The following is a 27,384-nucleotide window of genomic DNA, read 5'->3' on the forward strand; positions in this document are numbered from 1 at the left end:
ACAAGTCTCCAAAATACCAGACAAGAAAACTCTTTTGTCTATGACTTGTAAATGTAACTTGTAGGGTAACGTGACACTTTAAGAAATGCCACTGTACATTCTTAGGCTCTTCCAAAAATGGAAGATATTCATATGAATGTAAAGAGGAAAACTATGATTTTAAATTAATTGAACTACAGTTGAACAAAGCACTGCCGCTGGGCTTTTGTTTATGCAAAGCCAAGATATACTCAGGAGCTGCACCTCCCATGGGCATTAGTGGTGAATAGAAATCATCACTTGTTTTGGTGAATGTTTTATTCCATGCAGCCACTGAGGTAAGGTGTTATGGTGGACTGCCAAGGATTAACCAAAGATCCTGCATTAGCAATGAATCTTATGTAAAATGGAATGTAATTGACTTACTCTATTGTATGCAGACCAGAAAAAAGGAGCAGCATGGTACTCGTTGTAAAGTATGTTGTATTAATTGTTAATCAGACAATATATGGTTGAAATGATGGAACTCTGGTTACAAATGCTTTACATTGTCTGAGGAGAGAAATTAGCTCTTTTTCTAATTAATTCATGAAATATTCTGGGAAGAGGATCCAAGCACAGTGAAGAAAATTATTAGCTAGTAGGAGCAGCTGTTCAAGATAAAGCTACTGTAGTATCAAGAAGATATTAGCAAACAAATCGTGTACTATTCCAGGAGGATATATGCAACTATATGTTTGATGTCCCCCTTTGAGCATTAGGCACACTACAAGCTTAACACCTGTAACAAGGAACCATCAAGTCTTATGAGGATTTCACCCATATATTTGCACTAACTACCAAGATGAAAGGGAAACAGCCTTACACAAGTCAGTAAAATATAATCGGGGTCAGGACTCATTTTGAAGACATTGCAGCTGTTTGCACAAGGAAGACACCTTTGTGTGTTTCTGTAGGAGGCACATTTTTGTGAAATTAGCACATTAGTATCAGAGAAATTACCTTCATAGTGACAGGGTCAAAGATTGGTGGAGTGATTAGTCTAGGAGGGGGAGAGGAGAGTAGTAGTTTTCAAAATTGTAGGTTTTTCATGGTTTCCCCAAACCACTCAGATTAATGCCCAGTTTGCTCTTTGAAAAAGACACATCTTGTTTCCTTTCCCATCCTTATCCTGCCCAAGCATGTAATCCATTTCTAACAATATTACTGATGACAGTATGTTATACCAACCCGCCAATCTCCCCCTTCCCCCATTCAGCTCTCTTCTCAAAGACTTGATTTCTGCATTTCATAATGCTACATCTCTCTTTTCATTAGTACAGTTGCTCAATGTATTATAAGCAGCTGACTTGAGAGTATGTGTCACTGAAGATAATGGTGAGCTCTTTATACTTGCCCACGCATAATCCTGTAGACATTTATTTATTCATTCGTTCCTTGGAGTTAAACTCTTAAGAACTGAAGAGGGAGCATTGATGTTCACAGGTACAATAGTCATCAAGTTAATATAACTTTTTCAGTTTGGTTGATTTCCATCATCATCATCAGCAGCAGCAACAGCAGCAGCCATTTGACATGCACTACTGAATGAAGACGTCCTCCAGACTTATCCATATGTTATGACCTGCAGCTACATGTATGCATGTTCCTTTTGCATATTTTCTGATGTAATCTACTGGCCTTCCATTAGGTCTTCATCTCAATTTTTTCTTATCTATTGATACTGATCAAAGAATTCCCCATTTTGAAGAAAACTGGAATGGAATATTGCACTGCTGGGAAATATAGATTAGTATATCACTGCATTATAGATGAGACACCATATTCTATTTATTTCAGTAGTGCAGATTTCAATTACTTACTTGAGATACCGTCAGCACCAGCTGAATGTTTACTGTTTGATGGGATAATGATTTTCTTGAGTTTCCCAATAGTCAAAGGAGGGAAGTTCTTTGATCACAAATAAATGTAACTTACTGGTTGAGCATATCTATTGTCTTGTGCACAACTGTTGTTTGTACAGCCTGTTTGTACAGTAACAGCTATGACCTCTAATAAACATTTAGCACCCCCTTCTTATAAATAATTTTATCACTGTTAACATAAAGGAGTATATTGTAGTGACAGCGAACATAATTGCAATGGCCATTTGTAACTTGCCTTAATAGACATATGGATTTTACAGAAATCTCTCCTCCCATATTATTTTCACAGTATAAAGGTGCTAGGGCATAGCTATAATCTTGGAGAAAGCTGATGGTGGTTGTAGCTTAGGGTTTTGTATAGCATAAAACATACAGATCATTTATCCATCGTAAACTTGCTATTAGAACTGTAATTTGTTTGTTTTACTTGCTAATCCTCTTATGTTGTTATGAAGCCAATTGTATGAAAAATACTGAAAGGCTAATAAAAATATTCTATTCTATTCTATTCTATTCTATTCTATTCTAAGAAAACATTGTCACAGATTTACTATTCTGCAAATTTCTTCTTCCATTTCCCTAAGAAAGGACACACAAGCTCTGTGTCAGCACTCTTTATTGTTAGCTGCTTCGCTTTTGACAGCTGAGCATGTAACTTATGTAAATTACCATTTTCAGACTGCTAAAGCCATCAGAGTGGAATAGGTTTCAAGTTTAAAAGGCTTTTGTCATGCTTTTCCTTAATTACTAAATTTAACAGTGCATCTGATACTTCTTTACCTGACTTGTGTAGTAATAGGTCATAGTTACTAAACAGATGTGTATGGAAATTGCTGATATCTATTACATATGTATTCTACATCTGCTTTCTGCATGCCATCTTATGGTGTTTTTCAGAAGGTACTTCTGGTGCCATTACCTTTTCCACCTATGATGATCAATTTACAGGTGGTACGTGGGAAGAATGTTTTAATAAACCTCCATATGAGCTCTAATTTCTCTAATTTTCTTTTGGTCATTTTACAAGATGTATTTAGGAAGAAATAATATGATGCCTAATTCTTCTTAGAATTTCAGCAGTAACTCTCCACCTCATGATGTACAATGCTTCTCTTATAGTGTCTTATAGTGACTGCCACTGACGTTCATTGAGCATTTCTGTAATGCTCCCACTTTGACTAAACAATCCTGTGATGTAAAATACTGCTCATCATTGGTCTTCTGTATCTCATATAGTATTCCAAATCACTACAAGTCTCAACCTGATGAAGAGTACTCAAGAACTGATTGAACAAGTGTATTATAATATACATCTTTTCTAAACAAATTACTTTTCCTTTAGATGTTCTCATTGACCAAGGTCTTTTATCTCACTTTCCTGTTTGTTTTATTTGGTCAATCCACTTGAGGTTACTCTGGATGGTTACTTCTAGATATTTTATGGTAGTTATTGTTTTTAACTTTTTTTTGCCAATTGTCCACTCTAACAGTAGTGGATCACTTGGCTTATGTATGCACTGTACCTTATATTTATGTTCATTGCCAACTCCCTGTCATTGCACCAACTATTGCTCTGTAGATCTTCCTGAATTTCACTACGATGTTCCGTATATACAGCAGCATTGTCCATGAATAGCTCATGAAGCCTCCAGTCTTATCCACTAGATCATTTACATAAACTGTAAACAGTAATGGCCTTGTCACACTCCCTTGGGGTACTTCCAAAATTACCTTTACATACATCAGTTTTATTCTGTTAAGAATGACATGTCAAATTCTATCAGTAAGGAAGTCCGGAATCATCACAAATCTGGTATGATGCTCAGTAAACTCATATTTTGTTCACATTCCTCAAACGTTGTTTCTTTAAGTATTTTGGATTTTATAGTTTGAGTGATGGCCTAACTTACAAGGGACTTTTTTTTATCAAGTTGTGTCATTTTTGAACATTCACAATAAATATGTTTGTCTAATATTGTAACATTCATTGCATACTACAGTGTTTGTGCCACATATTAATATCATAAATACTTTACATGTTCTGGATTGCAGCCTGTTACATTTCTAGTTCATGTAACTTTACACTGGGTTTTGCATTTTCACAAATTTTAACACTATTCAATTTTTTTAATGATTACTGCCATGTTTCTCCCACAATTATAAAAAAAATTAACAAGTTTCCATTTCCTATAGAGTAAATTTTGCTTCTGCAGTGGACAGTGCATTGTTTTAAAACTTCCTAGCAGATTAAAATTGTGATGTGTAGATAGCTCAATCAGTAGAGCATTAGCCTGTAAAAGGCAAAGTTTCCTGATTCATGGTCTGGCACATGGTTGTAATCTGCTATGAAGTTTCAAGTCATGCTTGTTAAAATCTTCCCTTAGTATGTTGACTATAAGTAACTGAAATGTATTTTCACAAGTTTGAAAATTCAGTGCTGTGGCTTTACACAATTTTTCTTTTTAACTGAATCACTGCAGTTCAGTCTTGAAGCAATGTTACACAATTCTATACAAGCCATCATCTTCAACTATCAGATCCAATCTCAAAGGCCTCGAGTCGTTTCCTCTTGTGGTATCTTTCTGGTTTATATTTATCTTTTGTCACTCCCTTCTCAGCATAGCCTATATTCCACACTTTCTTATTTATCCATTTTTCTGTGTTCTGTATAAGAACAACAATGTCATGTTGATTCCAACATCCTTCTTTGCTTGTGTCCTGCATTTTTCTTTCTCTTTCATTTTAGTTCTCATGGTTAAAAATCTGAAAATCCTAACTAATAATCTCACTTCCTTCTTAACATACAATTAACTTCCATGAATTTATGTATTGTGTATTTCTGAGTGTCTACAAAGTTGATATGAGGTTATTAACATCTCATATTTCTCTCTTTTTTCTGTATGTTTCTGAACATCTTTTACTGTTTGATGTCCTTAGAAGTCCTCTCAATGCACTGAAGTGGCATCAGGTTGTAAGATTTGCACCCAGACTGGGAGGTGTATTATTCTTTTTTGATACAAAATTGATCACCAATTAGCATTTCATTTCTCTTTTTTCTGTGTGTTGTGTTGTTATGTGGCATTCTAAACTAATTTTGTGACGGGTTTTGCATTTATTCTTTCCTATCTTCTCAGAACATCTGACTAGTAGGGTGCTTTAATAAAGCTGGTGGTTTGTGTTATATCATAGACTTGAAATTCCAAAATGAATGAATTTCAAGTTTGTTAATAAATTATTAAATCTCCGTCAATAAATTATTAAACCTCTATCACATAAAAGGGATTGTGAACTGCCTAAGGCAACATATGCATTTGTAGGCTTTCTTTTAACTTACTAGATTTTCATGGTACAGCATGTGTATGTATTTTGCAGTATGATGTGAAGGAAATCAAATTACATTCAACATCTTTTTTCCAGCAAGAGGAGATGATAACGATGGTGAACAAGAAACATTTGCTCGCCAGTCTGTTGCTGCAATAGTTATGATGATCTTCCAGTACTCAGATAATCCAGGTATGTTTCTTCAGTATTACATAATTTATATAATTAAGTAATTAATGAAACTCCTGTAATTAATGGATAATTTGGGTTGCATTTACAGACATCCTTGAATCACTTGTTGTTAATATTGCACTACTTTTGTCCTCCTCCTGGCAACATTGTAGCATAAATTCAATATGTTGTCACTTGTAAGCTAAATACCAATGGAATAGTGCCTCTCACAAGAGATATTCATATGCAGAGTATCTTATCTTAAGCTTTTATAAATAAATAAAGCTGAGTATAAATATTTACTCCATTGACTTTTGCAGTGGAGTCAGTGGTCAACAGGTACATAATTTGGAATCAATCTCTTAAAACATATTTCTGCATTCATATTTTTCTGTGTTTTGGTATGATGCTTTTTGACTAGTCACTTATCTGCTGAATGATACTCCAAATGTAAGTATCTCATGTATGAAAATGAAAGTGTGAGACATTGAATATTGTAACTTAAATTTGGAAATTCAATCTGCAGCAACATGAACTGAATTTAAAGAAGTAAAAACTAGGTTTGAAGGGCCTCAAACTGAATAAGGCCAATAAAAACAATCATTGGATATAAAGAAGAATGATTTACCAAGTCTTTTCACCCCAGGGGCTCACATCTCTCTTGTGAGCATGTGCTTGGCCACCACGGGGCCCCAGCGCATCCAACTCTACTTCCCGTTCTGTGCTGCAAATCTATACTTCTGCTATTTGTTTCTCCTTTGTGCCTTTCTATTGTATAGTCTTCTTGTTGCTCATCATGCTTGCATTTTGTTTATGATCTTGGATACAATTTTTTCCCCCAGCACTTCATACAACTTTTCATCCTTCACTACATGGTCCCCATTGTTGGGTTTGACATACCATTCCTCTTCCAAATTTTACGGAAGTGCAGATAGTGCAGGAAAGGTCACCCAATGCAGTGAACAGTCCACCTTTTTTCCCTTTCTGTCTTCATACCTTTCCTTTTTGGCAAAAGTAATATACCCAAAACCCAACATGGTAGCCATCTCATTGTGGGGTGAGTTGTCACAAGTACCTACACAGTTGCAGTCCCCTGATTACACAGGGATTGCCCTATTGGTGTCAGAGCTCAGAACTCCCCACTTATGCCAAAGAGTATGTGTCCATCATGACTGGCACACAGGGGTTCTGGGCAATGGTTAACTGGCCAGGTTGCTGTTGTGTGGGTGGGTGGCACCCATGGGGAGAACCCACATTCAGAATGGGTGGCACCAAGGCAGATCACTCGCAAATGGAGCAGCTCAAACTTCCTTCTGATGGTGGCCACATGGCCCAAGCAGTCTTCTCTGAAGAAAAGGATTACTAGAATGTGGGAATACATGACCCAACAACATTTCTTTCTCTGGCTACGCCATGGGAGGAATGTAGGGCTAAGAGACAAGGGGAGAGATAGTTCCCACAATACTTTGTTTGCTCTAGAAGTGACAGGACTTCTGTTTTGGTCACAAAGTCATTATTCTTTGTTGAACATGTTCAGGAAAAGTTTGGAAAAATAGCAGTAATTTTGAAAAAGTGGTTCAGTTCTGATTAAACAGCATCCCCCACTCATTTCTGTAACTATCACATCCCTTAACAGTCTCGGTGCTGTACAGGGTATCATCTTCCCCCACAACTTCATTTTACAGAGCGATGACAAGCTTCGTGGCAATTTACCAATTTAGAGTGACCTGGTGTGCATTTTGTTTGTTGTGTCCAGTAGGGACCAAAGAACAATAGGGTTGATATTGGGTGTCTACATTTTGGGCTGTGAAGATAACTAATTGCTTGTAAAGGTCAAAGTGATGGTATATCGGTGCAATGTGAAACCATATGCTACCCCCCCCCCCCCCCCCCCCCCCATGTGGTGCTAAAAATGCATGAAAGTTGGGCACACATCTTGCTTTCTAATGTCAGCCTCTTCTGTAGGGATTGTGGAAGTCAGTATCACACAAACACTCCTCGTGCCCCTCCTCCATCTGTGTCGGCTGTGGGGAGCACCATTTCCCTTGTTCACTGGGCTGATTCATATTTCAGGAGGCAAAGAAGAAATATGGCCTTTTATATCCCGTTAATATGACAATGACTTTTGCTACAGCTACAATGACAACATCCAATCTAGTTACAGAAACGTAGTCCATCATGCCTACTACGTCAGGCCCTCATGGCCGCTTCACTGTACCCACTCTGCTGGAGGTTGAGGCCCCTCTCCTAATCTTTGTCCCACACCCACTTTGGGAGCATTGACGCTGCAGTCACTGTGGACCTGGATTCCCAAATCCCAGCTGGAGAAGCAACACCGTCTTCCCATGTCTCTCACCAGGAAAGGGTCCCTCAGGATGCTCCCCTCCCAGGATTCTGCTGATATGCAACCTGATACCAGCCGGTGACTAAAGGAGCCACAGGTTGATGATCATAGGGCTTTGTGTCCCTCCTCTGTCCCTGAAACTAGGACAGACAAGCCCTCTCAGATATCAAAATCATGAAAGGAGAAGAAGATGAAGTAAGTTCGAGTGGTCTATGCCACAGGAACCCGCATGTTCCAGCTGTGTACCTGAAACAAAAAGTTCCTGTTGGCCCCTTTGGCACTGGATCCCCTCCCCCCTTTCCCATACAGCCTGCTTCACAAATGATGTGGATTGGTCCTGTATCCTTGCAGCCAGTGTCAGCAGGCAACCCTGGGGCGTGACCTGCCTCCACTAGAAATGTAGTGATTTTTTTCCAGCAGCTGGTCAAGCTAAAACTTCTCTCATGTATTTCGACTGCTTTCTGTGTTGCCCTCCAGTAAACTTTGTTCTCAACATTGCAAACTTTTACCCTCTGTCCTTGATGGCCTGTGTGACAGTGATGATTTTCCAGTTATCTTCTCCCTTCCTCAGTATCACTCACCTGGACATCCACCCAGATGGGCTCTCAACAATGATGACTAGGATGACTTTGCCTCTGCTATCACCCGTAGCACCCCATCATGTGTAGATACTGATGTGATGGTCCAGAGTCCAGTCACAACCAATCTATTGGCAACAGACTTAGTGATCCCCTATTCCACCAGAGCCCCCTGTTGGAAGATAGTACCTCGATGGACTTTAGAAATCACCATGGCCAGTAGAGATGGGCTCTCCAATGCCATAAGTAGCATCCATGACTGGAGCACTCCATTCCCTTTAAACAGCTTTATGCCCAGATCCATCACCTAATAAAATGACATAAACAAGAATGCTGGGAATGGTATGTTACTACCACTGGACAGCGTTCGCCTTTTTCCCTAGTTTTGGCAAAGGTTTGACACCTGTAGGGTCACAACTCCCTCACAGGTGTACCTGGCATCTCCCTAAATAGTGTTTTGTATACTAACCCATATGCTGTTGCCAAACATTTTGCTCTGCATTGTGCTCGAGCCTCTGTGTCAGAGAATTATCAGCCTGCATTTCGTGTTCTCAAACAGCAGTTGGAGCAGATTCACGTACCTTTCACTACACCTCACCTGGAGCCATACAGTGCTCCATTGAGTGAATGCCATTTCCTCAAAACCCTAGACCTCTGCCCTGACATGGACTCAGGGCCAGACCACATCCAGAGCCAAATGCTAAAACACCTGATGGTGGATTGCCAATGACACATTCTTGCCATTTTCAACCATATCTGGAGTGAGTTCCCGTCTCAATGGCAAGCAAGCATTATCATCCTGATACTGTTACTGAAACTGAAACTGGGTAAACACACCCTTGAAATGGGCGATCCACACCCAGTTAGTCTCATTAATGTTCTCTGCAAGTTGCTTGAATGTGTGGTGAGCTGGTAGTGGTGTTGGTACCTTAAGTCTCGGGGTCTTTTTGCTTTTTCCCAGGACTTTTCATGAAGGCAGTTCTACTGCTGACAATTTTGTCTATCTGGAATCTACTATTTGATCAGCTTTTACCCAGCATCAATACCTTATCACTGTGTTCTTCAACTTGCAAAAACATTATGACACTACATAACATCATCACGTGAGTGGTGTCTCTGCGGCAGGCTCCCAATTTTTCTCCAGAACTTTTCGTCACACCATACATTCTGGTTTAAAGTTGGTGCTTCCCAAAAAACACCCCATATACAAGAAAATGAGATCCTGCAGGGCTCTGTATTGAGTGTGCCCCTTTTTCTAGTGGCTATAATTAGTCTAGCTGCAGCTGTGGGGTCTACATTGTCACCCTCCCTGTATGCAGTTTTGCATTTACTATTGCTCCTCCACTGTGGATGTTGTTGAACACCAAATACAGAGTGCCATATGAAACATGCAATCTTGGGCTCTCCGCCATGGCTGCAGGTTTTCAGCTGCCAAGACATGCATCATGCATTTCTGTTGCCATAGTACTGTCCATCCACAACAAGAACTCTACCTCAGCAACCAGTTGCTCAGTGTGGTGGAGTCTCATCTCTTTCTGGGACTGTTCTTCGATGCCTGGTTGACATGACTTACCCATCTTCAAAAACTAAGGCAAATGTCATGGTCACACCTTAATATTATTTGCTGCCTCAGTAATACCAACTAGGGAGCAGGCCATTCAACAGTTATGCAGCTTTACAAAGCTCTGATTCTGTTTTGTCTAGATTATGGGAGAGTGGCTTATGCCTCATCATCACCTTCAGCATTTCACGTGCTGGACCCGATACATCATTATGGGGTCTGACTTGCGATAGGTGCTTTTCAGACCAGCCCCATGAACAGCCTACTGGTGGAGGCTGAGGTCCATCCATTTTAGATCAGATGCCAAAAAATGCTGCTCAACTATGCAATATACATTTGCTGCTCCCCTGAGTGTCTGAACTGTCATGTGCTTTTCCCTGATAGGGAGATCCACCTCCCACAGTAGTGGCCCAGGACTGAAATCATGATCTCAGTTCATATACAGTGTGTCTCATCTGAACTCCAACTTCCCCTACTCTCATCTCTTGTCAATGAGCAATCATGTACAACCTCATACTGTATACCCCATCCTCAGATATGTCTCAACCTATCCTTTGCACTGGCGAGACTTTCTTAATTGACAGTGACTCCCTCAGTAGTCTTCTGGCTATCAACCACTGCTACCCTCAACACCCATTGGTTGTGACTATCCAGGACCTCTTTCCTGACCTCTGTCAAGCTTGATGGTCAGTCGCCTTTTGGTACTAGAACAGGACCTTTACTCAACGCTACTCCACCAGTTGTTGGAGGCTTGTAACACAGAATGGTGTGCTCTGATTTCTCCAAAAGTGTGAGCAACAAAGGGAACCATATCCGTGTGGCAGTCTTCCTTCACGCTTCTCTCATATAATGTGCCATTCTCTGTTGGCTTCATATTGGCCACACTTGGCTGATCAATTGCCATATCCTACAGTGTGAGGACTCAACCCCTGTGTTGGTGTGGTGTCCATAGTCTCCACACAACAATGACAGACAACTTCAAAACCCCCACCCCATTTGTTTACTTCTGTACTTTTTTGTCACTGATACCTTCATTTTGGATGAGATGTGGGAAATGTCACTCAGATACCCAAATCATTTCTTGATTTCCTGAAAACTTCTTTGGCAGTACAAAGTGTTTAGGAATCTGAAAAATCTATCTCTCTGTGGACATTTTCCAGAGCAGCTGGTAAAACTGTGACATTCTCCACTGCAATCAAAGTTGAGTAATGCAGCATTGTCTGGTGTTAATGACAGCCTACACATGGGACAGTAATTCCATAGTCCAGCTGCTGTTATTTTCCGATCAGTGGTGCAGGATGACAGAATTTTGAAGGGAGTCCATTACTAGTTCTCGTATGGCAGGTGCAGATGTGAAGGGGCCATGATGTACTTGGTGCACAATATGGTGACTCTCCTTTGTGGTGGTCATACAGAACCTTGACAATGCCTATGCTTGCCCTCATGTTCCCATGCAGTCTACTATTGGACGACTGTCACATCCAAATGCCCCACAAATCTGGATATTGCGTGATTTGACCACTCGGCCAAATGAAGACTCTCATTGAATCCACTTTCAAATTCTGTCAGCTGCTGATAATGCTGTCTCATATGGGTACACAGCTTCTCCATGTCCATTGCACTGATCACCCTTCGTCTGAAGTGTTCATACTCCTTATACGCCTTTCCTGGCCTGGTAACAACACTTTGCACTGTTGTTGTTTTTCCTGTCACAGAGAAATGCAACACCAATCATTTATACACTTTGCCAATGGTGTGTATGTGTACAAATTTATGTTGACATCAGACCATATCTTCTGGGTGTTTCACTCTTTTTGTCAAGCTGGGTATATTGGGTCTATCTCAATGAAAAATGCTCATATAACCACTTAAGTGAAGCAAATAAAAATCTCTCACCTGATTTATGAAAACTATTCATAAAGTAACTTCTGATTTCAGAGAGCTTGTGTAATAGGAGAGATAGTGGTGCTGCTCTTGTGGTGGAATACACTCCAGACCAGCATGCTGTGAGCAGTGGAGAATCAAATCCATGTCTTTGTCCCTCACCGAGCCACATGCTTTCAAAATTTGTGTTGAAATCACAAGACCCACCAGTTTTGAGGTACATTGTGTAGTAAGGTTTCTTGTGGCAAAATGCTGTAAAGCTGTCAAAATCTGTCATTAACTTTGTATACTTTATGGGCCGGACATAATGAGTGGAGGTGGTGTAAGACAGTGGTGTCATATATTCAAAACTGGGCAGATCAGTGTCTAAGATGAAAAGTAGTTGACTGAGTATCTTAAATGCAAACCTTATTTGTTTAGTTAATGAAAGGGTTAGAGAAAACAAAAGATTCGCAGTCTCTGAGCTTTGTATCCATTTTTCAAGATTAGTCATACTCTTCTGCACAAAGCGATTACTGAATATTTGGCCAGGAGGGTGTCTAAACTCCTTTTTGATAAACAAAAGCCTCGGTGTATGGCAACAGCACTGTCCTCTCTTGTGTTTTGCAAAAGAGAAGGTGATGCTTTCCTCGGCACAGTTGTACAGGAGATGAGAAATGTGTCTAGTATGTGAATGCAGAAACAAAACTTCATTGAGTGCAGTGGGGCCATACTCAATCACCAGAAAAACCACAGAGTGTCGTAAAACAATTTCCAGTCTGAAACTCATGTCAGCTGTCTTCTGGGACAGAAGACGAATTTTGTTAGTAGGGTTATTGGAGAGAAATGCCACAATTAAGACTGAAAGTTACTGACACACTAACCAACTTAAGAAGGGCCATTCAAACATGATTGAGTTGTGGCATGATTTTTCTGCATGACAGCCTCAGCCGCATACAGTATGACTTCTTGCAACCAAACTGCGAGAGTTCAAATTAGATGCATCACCCTCCCTACAGCACTGATTTGGTGCCTAGCAATTATTATCTCTTCATGCATGTGAGGAAATGGCATGGCTCAAAGCATCTGAACATCACCATCATAGGTTGGTTTCAGTTGCAGTGGCAGAGTTCTACAATTGTGGAATTCCAAAGTACATCAAATTCTGTTAAGTATATCTCAGTATCACTGGAAACTATGTGGAAAAATAAATTAGTGTGTGTACTTTCATAGTATCATAAAATAAAACCTGTAATTTCAGTTTTTTAAACTTAACAGAAATTCCTTTATAAATAGCCCTCAAACTTTATAGCTACAATAGCAACTGGCATTTCTGTTATCCAGTGCATACATTAAAATATTTCATGATGTGATACTGATGGTCATAGCTAACTTCAGAACAAGCAACATTTTCATAGAATACAGTAAATTATTGAAACAATGGCGATCACCAAATGGGAATTGGCAACTGACTGGTGGCCTAATATGATGAAATGCTGCTAAGTGTGACAAAGAAAAATGATTGGCCATCCCACACTAACAAAAACCATACTGTACTTTTTGATCAGACCTGTATCTGATCCATATTTTATGTTTAGGATGTTTGAGCAAAACAAAAACCTATGTCAATGTGGGGCTGGTAAAAACTGCTGAACATATGAAACTTCCTGGCAGATTAAAACTGTGTGCCGGACCAAGACTCTAACTCGGGAGCTTTGCCTTTTGCGGGCAAGTGCTCTACCCAAGTTTGAGTCTCAGTCTGGCACACAGTCTTAATGTGCCACGAAGTTTCATATCAGCACACACTGTTCTGCAGAGTGAAAATCTCATTTTCTGAACATATGGTTATAAAATGCAACAGCTGAAAAGTAGCCAAAAATCTGCAGAATATTTTGATTTAAGAAAGCATGAGACAATTAAATAGGCAAAAAGACAAGGTCCAGTAAAAATCCTTGGATAACATGCAAGATATTGAATTTAACTTATGATATATTATAATATAAAAGTGAAGCAGGCAAAAGGAATACAGACATTTAGAAAAATGAGATTAACATAAAGTGAAAAGTAGGAATGACTAGAGGAGAATTGCAAAGCCGTAGAAGAATGTATGACTGTGTGAAAGATAGATGCTGTCTATACGGGAATAAAAGAGACTTTTGGAGAAAAGTAAGGTACCTGTATGAATATGAAATAGCTCAGATGGCAAGCAAGTGCTAAGTAAAGAAAGGATACTGAACAATGGAAGGAATATGTCAAAGAGCTACACCAAGGAAATGAAATTGAAATCAATATTATGGAAAGGAACGAAGAAGTAGATGAAGATGAGATAGGAGATTTGATTCTGCAAGAAGAATTTAACAGAGCACTGATGAACCTAAGCTGAACAAGGCACATGGAAAAAGACAACATTCTCTCATAATTATTGAAATGCTTGAGGGGAACATACCATAACAGAGTTATTCCACCTAATAGGAAAGATATATGAGACAGTGAAATAACCTGAGACTTCAAGAAGAATGTAACAATTGCATTTCCAATGAAGGCAGTTGCTAATAGAAGTGAATATTTCTGAACCAACAGTTGAACTATTGCAGGATATTGCATGAGAATGGACTGGCAGATAGAAGCTGAACTCGGAAAAGATCAGTTTTGTTTCCAGATAAATGTAAAAAACACACAAGGCAATACAGACAACTTCTCTCAGGAGAAAAAAAATGCAAATCTTCTATTAGCATTTGTAGATCAAGGGAAAGCTTTTGATGATATTCACTGGGATACTCTCTTTGAAATGCTGAAAGTAGTAAGAATAAACTGCAGGGAGTGAAAGTTGTTCTGCAACTTGTACAGAAACCAGACTGCATCTATAAGATGTGAAGGACTTCAAGGGGAAGCAGTAACTTAGAGGAGAGTGTAGCGCAGTTGTAGCCTATCCCCAATGTTATTCAGTCTGTGAATGGAACAAGCAGTAAAGGTTGTAGGTGGTTCCCAGGAAACAGCAGAAGGTAGTGAAGATGTAAAGTAAGGAATGATGAAGATGAGAGTATCTTGCAGGAGTAATTTCATTTGTGGATAAGTTAAAACTTTAGCTATAAGTTAAGTCTAGTATTAATTTAATGTCTGAATACTAGATGTATGTTTGGTGTAAATCTTGAGCAAATTTTATAGTTACTACAAAAGTTGACAACCTTGTGTAATTATAAATCACCATATAAATCTAGAGGGTGACTATTTGGAGTTCTCTGCAATAAATAAATTTATTTCAGATTTTCCATAACTAATGACCACATCATTTATCTGAGGTTATACATTTTCTTCGTGTCTGCCTCCATCTCTTCCTGGTAAACCAGGAGACTTTTAACACTAACAAACATAGGGGAACAAATGCTTCATCTACAACTACATGGCTACTATGTGAATAACACTTAAGTGCCTGGCAGAAGGTTCATCAAACTACATTAACAATAATTCTATATTATTTCACTCTCGAACAGAGTGCAGGGAAAAAAAAGAAAAAAAAGGAAAGAAAGAAAAAGAAAAAGAAAAAAACCTACATCTTTCAGTGTGAGCTCTGATTTCCCTTATTATTTATGATGGTCGGTGTCAACACAAAATATTTTCCAATTTGGAGGACATAGTTGGTGATTTAAATGGAATGAGAAGATTCTGCTACAAAACCTTTAGTTTAATGATTTCCATCCCAAATCCTGCATTCTATCCGTGATGCTCTCTCCCCTATTTCTCAATAATGGAAAACATGCTGCCTTTCTTTGAACTTTCTCGATGTACTCCATTAAAATATCTGGTAAGGATCCCACACCATGCAGCAGTACTCCGAAAGAGGACAGACAAGAGTTGTGTAAGGCAGTCTCTTTAACTGATCTGTTGCACCTTGTAAGTGTGCTGCCAATAAAATGCAGTATTTAGTTTGCCTTCCCCACAACATTTTCTATGTTTTCTTTCCAGTTTAAGTTATTTGCAGTTGTAATTCCTAGGTATTTTGTTGAATTTACAACCTTTAGATTTGACTGATTTATCATGTAACTGAAGTTTCACAGATTTCGTTTAGCACACGTGTGGATAACCTCACTCTTTTCATTATTTAGGGTCAATTGCCAGTTTTTGCACCATATGGATATCTTATTTAAATCATTTTGCAATTGGTTTTGATCTTCTGATGACTTTACTAGCTGATAAATGCTAGCATCATCTGCAAACAATCTAAGACGGCTACTCAGATTATCTCTTAAATCATATAAGGAACAGCAGAGGACCTATAACACTACCTTGGGGAATGTCAGAAATCACTTCTGTTTTTCTTGGTGACATTCCATCAGTTGCTATGAACTGTGACCTCTCTGACAGGAAATCAGTAATTCATTTGCATAACCTCGACGATACTCCATAAGCATGCTACTTGATTACTATCCGCTTATGATATATGGTGTCAAAAGCATTCTGCAAATCTAAAAATATGGAATCAGTGTTAAATCCTTTGTTGATAGGATTCAACTCTTTGTATGAGAAAAGAACCAGTTGTGTTTCAAAAGAACAATGTTTTCTAAATCTGTGTTGACTATGTGTGAACAGACTGTTCTCTTTGAGATAATTCATAATGTTTGAACATGCCTTATGTTCCAAAATCCTGGTGCATGTCAGTGTTAATGATATGGGCTGTAATTTAGTGGATTACTCCTGTTGCCTTTCTTGAATATTGATGTGCAACTGTCCAGTCTTTGGGTATGGGTCTCTTGTTGAGTGACCAGTTGTATATTATTTTTAAATATGGAGCTATTTCATCAGCATACTCTGAAAGGAAGCTAATTGGTAGACAGTCTTGACCAGAAGACTTGCTTTCATTAAGTGATTTAAGTGGCTTCACTACTCTGAGGTTATCTACTTCTAAGTTACTCGTGTTGGCAGTTGTTCTTGATTTGAATTCTGGAATATTTATTTTGTCTTCTTTGGTAGAAGAATTTTGGAAGGCTGTGTCTACTAACTCTGCTTTAGCAGCAGTGTCATCAATAGTATTTCAATTGCTATTGTGCAGAGAGGGCATTGACTGTGTCCTGCCACTAGCATACTTTACATATGACCAAAATCTCTTTGGATTTTCTGCCAGGTTTCAAGACAATGATTCATTGTGGAAACTATTATAAGCATCTTGCCTTGAAGTATGTGCAGAATTTGTGTTTCTGTAAAAGGTAGACAATGTGTGTGTGTGTGTGTGTGTGTGTGTGTGTGTGTGTGTGTGTGTGTGTGTGTGTGTATATATATATATATATATATATATATATATATATATATTTGGTATAAATCTCTCAATTTCTGTCAATACTATTTCTTTGAATTCAAACCACATCTGGTCTGCACTTGTGTTGTTCAGTTGAAAGGAATGGAGATTGTCTCTCAGGATGGCATAAAGTGAATTTTTATCTTATTTTTTGAATAGATATATTTTTCATTTATTTTTGGTGGATTTGGGAGTGACAGTATTCAGTCTCGCCTAGACAACCCTGTGTTCACTAATCCATGTATCCATTTTGAGACTCATTGTATGCTTAGGATTCCATTATAATCTCCAGTCTTTGCAAGTGTGATAGTTTATATTTACTGAACATATAGTTTATGTTGATTGAACATACATTTCCATCTCAAAATTCTTCCTCATCTGCAATACATGATGCAACATTTTATGTAATTTACTAACTCTCTTAATATTTATTATCTTTTCATAAATCATTAGTCATATGCATACAGTCTTTTTGTCTTTTTATTTCTCATTATATGGAGGTCCCTAGATTTGTTCAAGAAAGTTTTAAAATAAAGCAACAGCTTTTCTGTGAAATGTGACTTGACTGTTAATTTACAGCATGCCTCCTGTCACTGTTTCACGGATGAGTTTCACTTCAAAAACGAATTTACAAAAGATAAACAAGTTTGTAAAAGACATTTGCTTACCAAAAGAAAGAGCAGTTGTTGACATCTACTGTAATGTGAAAATGTTGACTGTATATCTGATGGATGACCTACTTGTTTATCATTCAACATGTGCTGCTATTCTTAACCCTTTGACTGAGATGAGTAAGACATGGGAGCCATGCCGTGGGTGGTGCATTGTCATGAGGCTTGGTGTACCCCAGAGTGTGGATACTTTCCAAGCACTTGACATTTGTATTGTGTCTACTTATTTCAGAGTTTGGACAGGCACAGGGATAGTTTTGAGTATTTGTTTACCTTGCATACATTCATTTATGATGCATTTTTTATTGACCAGGCATTTAAACATGTTTCCAGCTACATCTTGTCAATACTTGCTTAAACTATATTATTTACTGCCACCTTTTTTTCTGTTTCTTTTTGTTAAGTTTCAAAATAAGGAGAATCAAAGGGAGGTTTTTGTTTTTTTCAATCATTAGAACACTATTTAGTGTCAAGTGCCACCTGTTGGTTTTACCGTGAAGCATTAAATGTGGCAAGTGTCTACTGATAGCATTGATGTTGACATGGCAATGAAGCCATGTACTATAAACTTATGTGTCATTAGTTGGATTTAAAGCAAGTGGTGAAGTACAGGTTTTTTCCGGAAAGTAATACATCGCTTTTTTTTTTTTTTTTAATTTATTTCTCAGATAGGTTCAACAACTTAAAATTCTTTGAAGTATGACCATTCTGCATCAACACATTTTTTCCAGAGCAATTTCCATACATCATAAGTTTCCTGGAACTCCTCAATTGGGATGCTGTTCAGGGAAGCTATCAACGTAGCCCGCACATTGTCCACCAACTTGAGATGCTTTCCTTTGAGGTCCCTTATCAGCCGAAGAAACAAAAAAAGTTCTCTGGGGCAAAGTCAGGAGTATAGGGTTGCTGTGGCACTGTTGTCATACTATAGGTCAAGTAGGCGATGACAACAAACCGGTGTGAGCCTGTGCCCTGTTGTGCAGTTTCCACAATGCGCGAAACTCCTTTTGCACATAAGAAACCCTATGTTTCAGTCTCTGGAGCACTGCCTTGTAGAGTTGAGGATTGATTCCCTGATCATGGAGGTACAAACTCATGGTGCACTATCCTCTTTGGGGGCAAAAGAAAAAGGGGGGGGGGGGGGGGGTGGCACAGACTTGACTTGCTCATGTGAGCCTTTTTCTGGCACTGCGACAATGTCACTTTCCATTCCACACCCTACCTCTGTGACTCCAGGTTGTACAGAAAGACCCAGGACTCATCCTCAGTGATCACGTTGTCCAGGAAATTGAGATCGTCTTCACAGAGTTGCACGATTTCTTCACAAACTTCCACTCAGTGTTGCTATTGCATGTCAATCAAAAGTCTGGGCACAAGTTTTGTGCAAATATTCTGCAAGGCCAAGTCTTCTGATACAGTCTCATGAACAACTATTTTCAGCAAGTCAAATATTTTGGACATCAAGTAAACACTCATTCAGTGGTCTGAATTCAGGAACTGGTGCACACAAGACACATGGTTGTTGGTTCACAATGTTGATGGGCCTCCCAAGGGGGTCTCATTGGCAACCTCCTCCAAACATCATGTGCCACCTGTTTGACTGTGACCTGTAAAGGCAATCACCCCAAAGTCTTGCTTAAGCATTCCAAAAGTTTACAGTGGTGTCTTGTTGAGCTTCAAGCATAAGTTTCTTGCATAGCGTTGCTCTAAAGCTATCTCCATAATAAGTTCAACACAACCACTACATAAAGGTTCGTGGAAGAAGCCATCCTAACCCTTCAAGAGCACAGAGGCAATTGAGTCACTTACTGCTCAAAAGTTAGAGAGTCCCCCCCACCCCCCCACCCTCCCCAACTGGTCCAACTGCTTTGCAGCGTATAGTTGCATAACAGAAAATTGCATCACATTACTTTCCTGACACATCCTGTATAATGAGAGTTTACTAGAAGTGCCTCTGTCTAACCATCACACAAGTCAATCACAGTTAAGCAGTTAGCAAAGGCGATTCTCAAAACATCTACAGCAGTTAAGTACACTACAGTAATGTAGAAATGAACCACAACTGGGACTCATCACATTTCAGCTGGTGTGCAATTCACTACAGTCATGGTGTTATCTACATGTAGATACATTCACTGATATGGACTCATGTTTTATAGTTTCTTTGAAATGAATATATCAAAACTTTTTAAAAAAAGGGGAAATAATTAACTACGTCATTACTTACATAATCTATTTGAATGAAGACAATGGCACTACAAAGTTCCAGTGGAATCTCAAGTCTTCAAACCTAGATGTTTAACCTCAGAACCTAATGCAAAAATGATAACATGTGAAGAATGTAATGTATTATGGCAGTGCGTAATTCTTGGAGCATATTCTAAGTTCAAACACAATAAAGTTCCTTGAGATGTAAAACCTTCTGTGCACAAATAAGCATGGATTTTGAAAGCATTACTCATGCAACACTCAGCTTACTATTTTCTCACACAATCTTCTTCAAACCATTGATGAAGGGCAGAAAATTGCATATTTGTAGATTTTTGAAAACTGTTTTGCACAGTGCCCACTGCAAACTGTTAATCAAGGTCTGAGCAGGTGGAATAGGTTCCCAAATATATGAGTGACTTGAAGACTTCTGAAGTAATATAATCCAGTACATTATTCTGTATGGGGAATGTTTATCAGATGCAAGAGTATCATCAGGAGTGGTTCAAGGAAGTGTGATAGGACCACTCTTGTTTCCTATACATGTAAACAGTCTGACATATAAGGCAAGCAGCAATCTGTGACTGCTGATGACACTGTAGTGTATGGCAAAGTGTCATTGTTGTTGGACTGCAGGAAGACACAAGATGACTCAGACAGAATTTTTATGTGGTGTAATCAATGCCAGCTTGCCCTAAATGTAGAAAAATTTAAGGTAATTCAGATAAGTAGGACAAATTATTCTGTAATGTTTGAACATGAGACTAGTGGTGTGGTGCTTGACACAGCTCGATCAAATATCTAGAAATAATATAGCAAAGCAATATGAAATAGAATGTGCATGTAACAACATGAGTAGATCAGGCAAATGGCTTTCTATGGTTTATTGAAAGAGTCCTGGGAATGGCTTTGTATGGTTTATTGGAAGAATCCTGGGAAAGTGTAGCTAATATATAAAGGATACTGCATATGCACTGAGGTGACAAAAGTCATGGGACAGCAATATACACCTGTACAGATGGTGGTAGTATCGTATACACAAGGTATAAAAGGGCAGTGCATTGGTAGAGCTGCCATTTGTACTAAGGTGATTCATGTGAAAAGGTTTCCAACGTGATTATGGCTACACGACAGAAATTAACAGACTTTGAATGCAGAATGATAGTTGGAGCTGGATGCATGGGACATTCCATTTCAAAAATCAGTAGAAAATTCAATATTCCAAGATCCACAATGTCAAGAGTGTGCCGAGAATACCAAATTTCAGGTATTCTCTTTCACCCTGGACAATGCAGTAGCTGGCAATGTGCAAAGTTCAACCAATATTGCTGTTAGGACAGTGCAGCGAAATTTAGCGTTAATTCGCTATGGTGGCAGACGATGGATATGAGTGCTTTGTTAACAAGACGACGACATTTGCAACACCTCTTTTGGGATCATGACCATATCGGTTGTACCTTAGGCGACTGGAAAACCATGGTCTGGTCAGATCAGTACCGATTTCAGTTGGTAAGAGCTGATGGTAGGGTTCAAGTGTGGTGCAGACCCCATGAAGTCATGGACCCAAGTTGTCAAAAAGGCGTACAAGCTGGTGGTGGCTCCACTATGGTGTGGACTGTGTTTACATGGAATGGATTAGATTCTCTGATCCAACTGAACTGATCATTGGCTGGAAATGGTAATGTTTGGCTACTTGGAGACCATTTGCAGCCATTTAACAGTTTCTTGTTCCCATGACAATGTGACATGTCTGTGGGCCACAATTGTTCACAGCAGGGTTAAGATCATTCTGGTCAGTTCAAGCAAATGATTTGGCCATCTAGGTCACCAGACACGAATCCTGTCAAAAATTTATGGAACATTATTGAGAGGTTGGTTAGTGCACAAAGTCCTGCACCAGCATCAATTTTGCAGTTACGGATAGCTATAGAGACAGCACAGTTCAATATTTCCATAGGGGAGTTCCAACGACTTGTCAAGTCCTTGCCATGTCGAGTTGCTGTACAACACCAGGCAAAAGGAGGTCCGGCACAATATTAGGAGGTATCCTGTGACTTTTGTCACTCAGTGTACAGGCTGTCCCAGAAGGAATGGTCAGTGTCAAGGGTATGACAGGGACGATCATTCAGAATGAAAAACTTCATATGGACATTAGCCCTTTTTCAAATCGTTTCAGAGCTATAATGCATTTAATGTATTTTGTTATGTATTTTCTGTATTATTTGGTTCAGTGTCAGGTTTACACATGTAGATATGTACAACCATTAGTAAACATTACAACATGTATGTTGCAAAGTATCAGTTGAAAAATACATGTTTTTAACACATTAATCTCTGAGAATTATCATACATGTCACATTGCAGTTGTTGTTCAGTTCATAATAAAAGTTCAAATACCTGCCGTCAACTTCAGTGGATCTGTGCACTCGTAGGAGACCACATTGTGTTTCTTATTGGAGTGCCTCTGCACAATCCCTAATGAAAGCAGTAGGGTTCATTATAGGACCTCGCATGTGTAGGTTTCATTTGTACATGTCAGACTTCATCCTGCACATAGAGAGAAGTCTAATGGCATAAGGTCTGGCAATCTTGGCAGCCAATTAATTGTTGGGTGGATAAGGCACATACATGCACACCACTAACCCAAAAGCAAATCTACATTAATGTGTTCTGCCTTGGAAACCATTTGGAATAGGGCATATGGCCATATGAAGTTTTTGCTTCAAATGTGCATCCCTATCATATCCCTGAATACTGACCATTCCTCCTGGGACACCCTGTGGAATACTAATGTGACCCATTCTTGAGTACTTGAGTGTTTGGGATCTCCTCAAGGTCAGTTTAAAAGCAGACGTTGAAGCAGTTCAGAGGTGTGCTGTTAAATTTGTTATCTGTAGGTTCAACCAACATGCCAGTATTCAGTGATGCTTTGTGAACTCAAATGGGATGCCTGGAGGGAAGACAGTGTTCTTTTCTTGAAATACTGTTAAGGAAATATGGAGAAGCAGCATTTGAGGCTGACTAGAAAATGATTCTCTGGCTGCCAAAATATATTTTGTGTAAGGAATATTTCTACTTTGTTTCCCTGGTGTTTTCTTTGTGATCAATAAGCCTTTGATTTACAGATGTAGCATAAATGTATGTGTTACAGTATCTGAGACATGTTGTGTAATTCGTACATCATAAGAGCATGTGACTGAGATCACAGCATATTATCTCAAGTCTTCTCCAATTTCTGTGTTGCTTTGCATATGTGTAATACAGGCAGACATGAGTAAGATTTTTTAAGTGGACTTAAATGGTTGTAGTCTCTGCTCCCTTGGTAAAACCATGAGTTCATAGTCTCAAACTGAAAAAAATTGTTTTGATATTCTAACCACATTCAACAATAATAAATGCGACACCATAGGTTTTCAGATTCACTAATATGCACATTTATTTTCCCCTCAACACAGTATCAAGCAATGACCGGTCTCTAACAATAAATCTTGAAAAATCTGTTCCATCAGCTTTTATCCAAAATAATGTCATTAACCAGCCAAGTGCAATACCCTCATATCTTGACTATAGAAACAAAACTCACTTTCAGTGGTAGCTTGTATAACTAGTTCCGTACTGTTGTCGTTACTAAGTTTGTGTTCACAGAACACTGCTGTACAGTTCACGTAGCTCTCTCTAACATAGTTTGATTAATTGTCTGCTAAATGACATTCAATAATTAATGACAGATATCATATTGAGTCATTCAAAACAGCACAATAGTAGCATGGCACATTAGTAGAATGGATTTTCTGCCTCTGCAGCATAGTGTGCATTGTATGAAACTTCCTGGCATATTAAAACTGGGTACTAGACCAAGACTCAAACTCAGGACCTTTGGCTTTTGCGGGGAAGTACTCTACCTACTGAGCTACCCCAGCATGACTCGCAACCGCTCCTAACAGCTTTACCTCCACCACTACCTCATCTCCTAACTTCCAAACTTCACAAAAGTTCTCCTGAATTCATTCTGGAAACATCCTTCCACGCTGTGAATAAGCCACGTCTCCACAGTATCCTTTCTTCCAGGATCCAGAAGTGCTAGTCCTGAAAGTTTTGCAGAAGAGTTCATATGAAGTTTGAAAGGTAGAAGATGAGGCATTGATGGAAATAAAGCTGTAAGGACAGCTTATGAGCTGTGCTTGGATGGCCCAGTCAGTTGAGCACTTGCCTGCCAAAGGCAAAGGTTGCCAGTTTGAGTCTTGGTCCAGAACACAGTTTTAGTCTGCCAGGAAGTTTCACAACACATTAGTAGTTTGTTCACATACATGTCACAAAGAAAACATGCTAATTATTGAACAATTTTCCAAGGCAATACTTTTTATGTACATAGATGTTACTTGTATGAATATGACCTGCAGACCACTACATAATATATACTGAATGAATGCAAACTTTCATAGAGACTGAGTATTTTTCAGTGGAGGGTAGTATTTATAGACTGATTTACTGATATTTTGTGATCTCAGTTAGTTTATAAAACTGCAGAGGAAAAATTTACTAATGTAGATGATTTATAGATTCCAATAATTATTTGCCTTAACTAAAGGATAGCTGATGAGAAAAGTATAAAAGTTCACAGTACTATTTGATTATGACACTGGAGACCTCCACGATGGACATCCTATTTACACATACCGTTTTCATGTTCAAAATTTTTCTGATTTACGCAAATTCTTAATTGGAGGTTTAACTGCATGATGAATAGTATTATCTGGTTCAGATAAACTGGGGCAGCAGAGGTATACTGTTGTATCCTGGAATCTAACGTTCATAATGGCTCACTTGGCAGATTTCAATTGTAAATATTATTTAAGTTAATTAGTTTTCAGAAAAATGAAACAAATTACCATAAAGAATGAAATCAGGACAGTCTAACGAGTGTTGACAATTCTCTCTGCACTGTTGATAGCTCATATTAATTTTCATAAAGCATGCTGTTGTAATGAGTTTGTTTACTAATTTCTCTTAATTAAAAAGGTTTCAAACAAAGCTAAATACACCTCTAGTATCAGCAGTTGGTAAATTCTGATGTGAGTAACGAGATTACATAAAATACTTTGTAAATAAGAACTTGATGATTTCGTGTATATGTAGTATATGCCATACTTGTACAAGTATAATCAGCTGAATGACAAAGGGGGGGGGGGGGGGGAAATATTAAAGAAGGAGCCAAATGATAGCAAATGGGGTAATTCCACCTTGCCATGTGTCAATATTTCCTGATTTTTAAGTATAGCTATAAATGTTCCTATTTGGTGAATGGTTTTTCTCAGTGTTTTTAATAAGATAATTGAGTGAACCAGTTTGACTCTCTCTCAACACACACACACACACACACACACACACACACACACACACACACACAACACACAACACACCACACACACACACACACACACACACACACACACACACACACACAACACACAACACACAACACACAACACACAACACACAACACACACACACACACACACACGCACACACGCACGCACGCACACACGAAATAGGGCACTGAAGACTATTTCTTAATTGTGTTTCATAATGAGTAGTTAATCATCACATAAATATACTTGTTTTCAGTTTTGTAAAGAAAAAAGAACTAATATTGTTTCTGTAATTAAGTTATGCATAATAAAGTTCACAAATTTGCAGCTCATCATTGCCAGTTGTTGGAATGTTTGATGGCAACAAAGAAGAATGTAGTGAAAGATCTGCTTTGTGTAATAGCATATGGAACTTCAAGTGCTAGGTCATCAGCAGCAAAACTATTATTTTATTATTGGCCAACGTTCAACCCTGTCTTGTTTGATCGAAGAGTTGTTTTGCAGAAAGTTGCAAGTAAGTAATATGGATTTTTACTATCAGATTTAAAACCTGAGCTCAAAGAATCTTATTCAAGGCACCGAAGATATGGCATCATTAATGTGTGCAAAAATACTGATTGCATGTGCTCTTGTGATGCATGATATTTTAGCATTTAACTGTTCCATCCATCACAGTTAGACCAGTGCTGTTGAATTGTATCATCTAAGATGCCATTGTTTCTCTTGCTACTTTCCTTTCATTTTCACCACCACCACTGACCACTTCACCACAGCTGTGACTGCATCTACTATTTGTTTGGCAATTGTTGGCACTAGTCAGGACACTTTTGAATGTTTCTCAGACCCAGAGTCATGTGCAATATGTCTGAAAACAACTATAATATTGTCTGCTATGTATACTTATACAGCTACCATGTTGTGGTCCAAGAAATCTGTTGCTGAATTAAGGATCGCCTAGTTGTCATTTCTGCAAAAGAGCCATTGTCATTATTGTGTAACACAACGGTGGATATTGTGGGCTGTAAGAAATGTGTGGCATTTTTAGTCTTCAGATTGGTCTTTGATGTGCAAACCATCTACCTATCTGTGCATTACATACACATACAGCATGGTATGTGTCTATTTTCTTAGGGTGTATATCTTCTTCAAGTACTTGATCATCTGGACGACCCTTTGTCACAAATGCTTCCACTATATTGGGAACTGCTGCCTGGTGCAGACATTCTCATTGGGTTTTTGTATAGATTTCCCAAAATCATTTTAAGCAACTGCTAAGATGATTCATTATAGCAAATGCTGAGATAATTCATAATAATACACCATGGAGATGTATTTGATTACTATTCATATAGTAAGATGACATTTCCATGCCATGTTATTATGACCCGTTGGAATAAAAATAATATATGCTCTCTGAAAAGTTGTAGCAATTGAATTAATCTATCAAGTTTTATATTCCTATACTAAAGGTCATAATAATGCTGCAAGATGTTTGTCCACTACATATAAACACACACATTTACTGAGCATCATGAAACCACCAAATAATTTTTATGAGACTGTATAATCTTGGCATTTCAGCAGTGCTTTGGGTTTTTATTTTCATATAATTTGCAAGAACTTCCTTACAATGGTAAGTTTTTGCTCTTGCTGCACATAGCTCATGAGATCAGCAAGTTGGAAGCAAAGATGTTACTGAGGGTACCGGAAAGAATTCAGATTAAAAACTCTTGCTGTTCACTGATTATGTCACATATTTGCCACCAGACATTTATGTGGCATTCAGAAATAGCAATACAAAGCACAATGAGTTAAATAGGAGCAATGCCAGAAGACAGTCTAGTGCTGTTGTGAAGCATGTCTACAGCAAAGTTACTGCTGTTCTAGAGACTGTCCTTGCAACTGTCCATTAAGTGCAAGATGCATCTGTGGAGTTCCAGTTAGCAGAGCAGTGATTATTCTATAGATGATACCAAAAAAAGGCTGTGGCTGGTCTGTGCTGTGTACTTTATGGGACATAGGACATGGGACATAGGACAAAGGGTGTTTGTTGTCCACTTGATATGTCATGGGCAGTGTTATTGGCAGCAATGTGCAAGTGCAA

General features: G+C 38.6%; 1 protein-coding gene across 4 annotated transcripts in view; it reads left to right on the top strand.

Moving 5' to 3' along the window:
* LOC126297705 (protein unc-79 homolog) overlaps positions 1 to 27,384 on the top strand; it is an 810,295-nt gene that overhangs the window by 20,324 nt on the left and 762,587 nt on the right. For all 4 annotated transcript variants that reach the window (XM_049988834.1, XM_049988837.1, XM_049988836.1 and 1 more), the window contains exons 5-6: positions 5,322 to 5,417; positions 25,609 to 25,794. In XM_049988834.1, the coding sequence (XP_049844791.1) occupies positions 5,322 to 5,417; positions 25,609 to 25,794 (282 nt within the window). The remainder of the gene's footprint in view (positions 1 to 5,321; positions 5,418 to 25,608; positions 25,795 to 27,384) is intronic.

Source organism: Schistocerca gregaria, chromosome X (genome assembly GCF_023897955.1).
Source record: "Schistocerca gregaria isolate iqSchGreg1 chromosome X, iqSchGreg1.2, whole genome shotgun sequence".
NCBI classification, from domain to species: domain Eukaryota; kingdom Metazoa; phylum Arthropoda; class Insecta; order Orthoptera; family Acrididae; genus Schistocerca; species Schistocerca gregaria.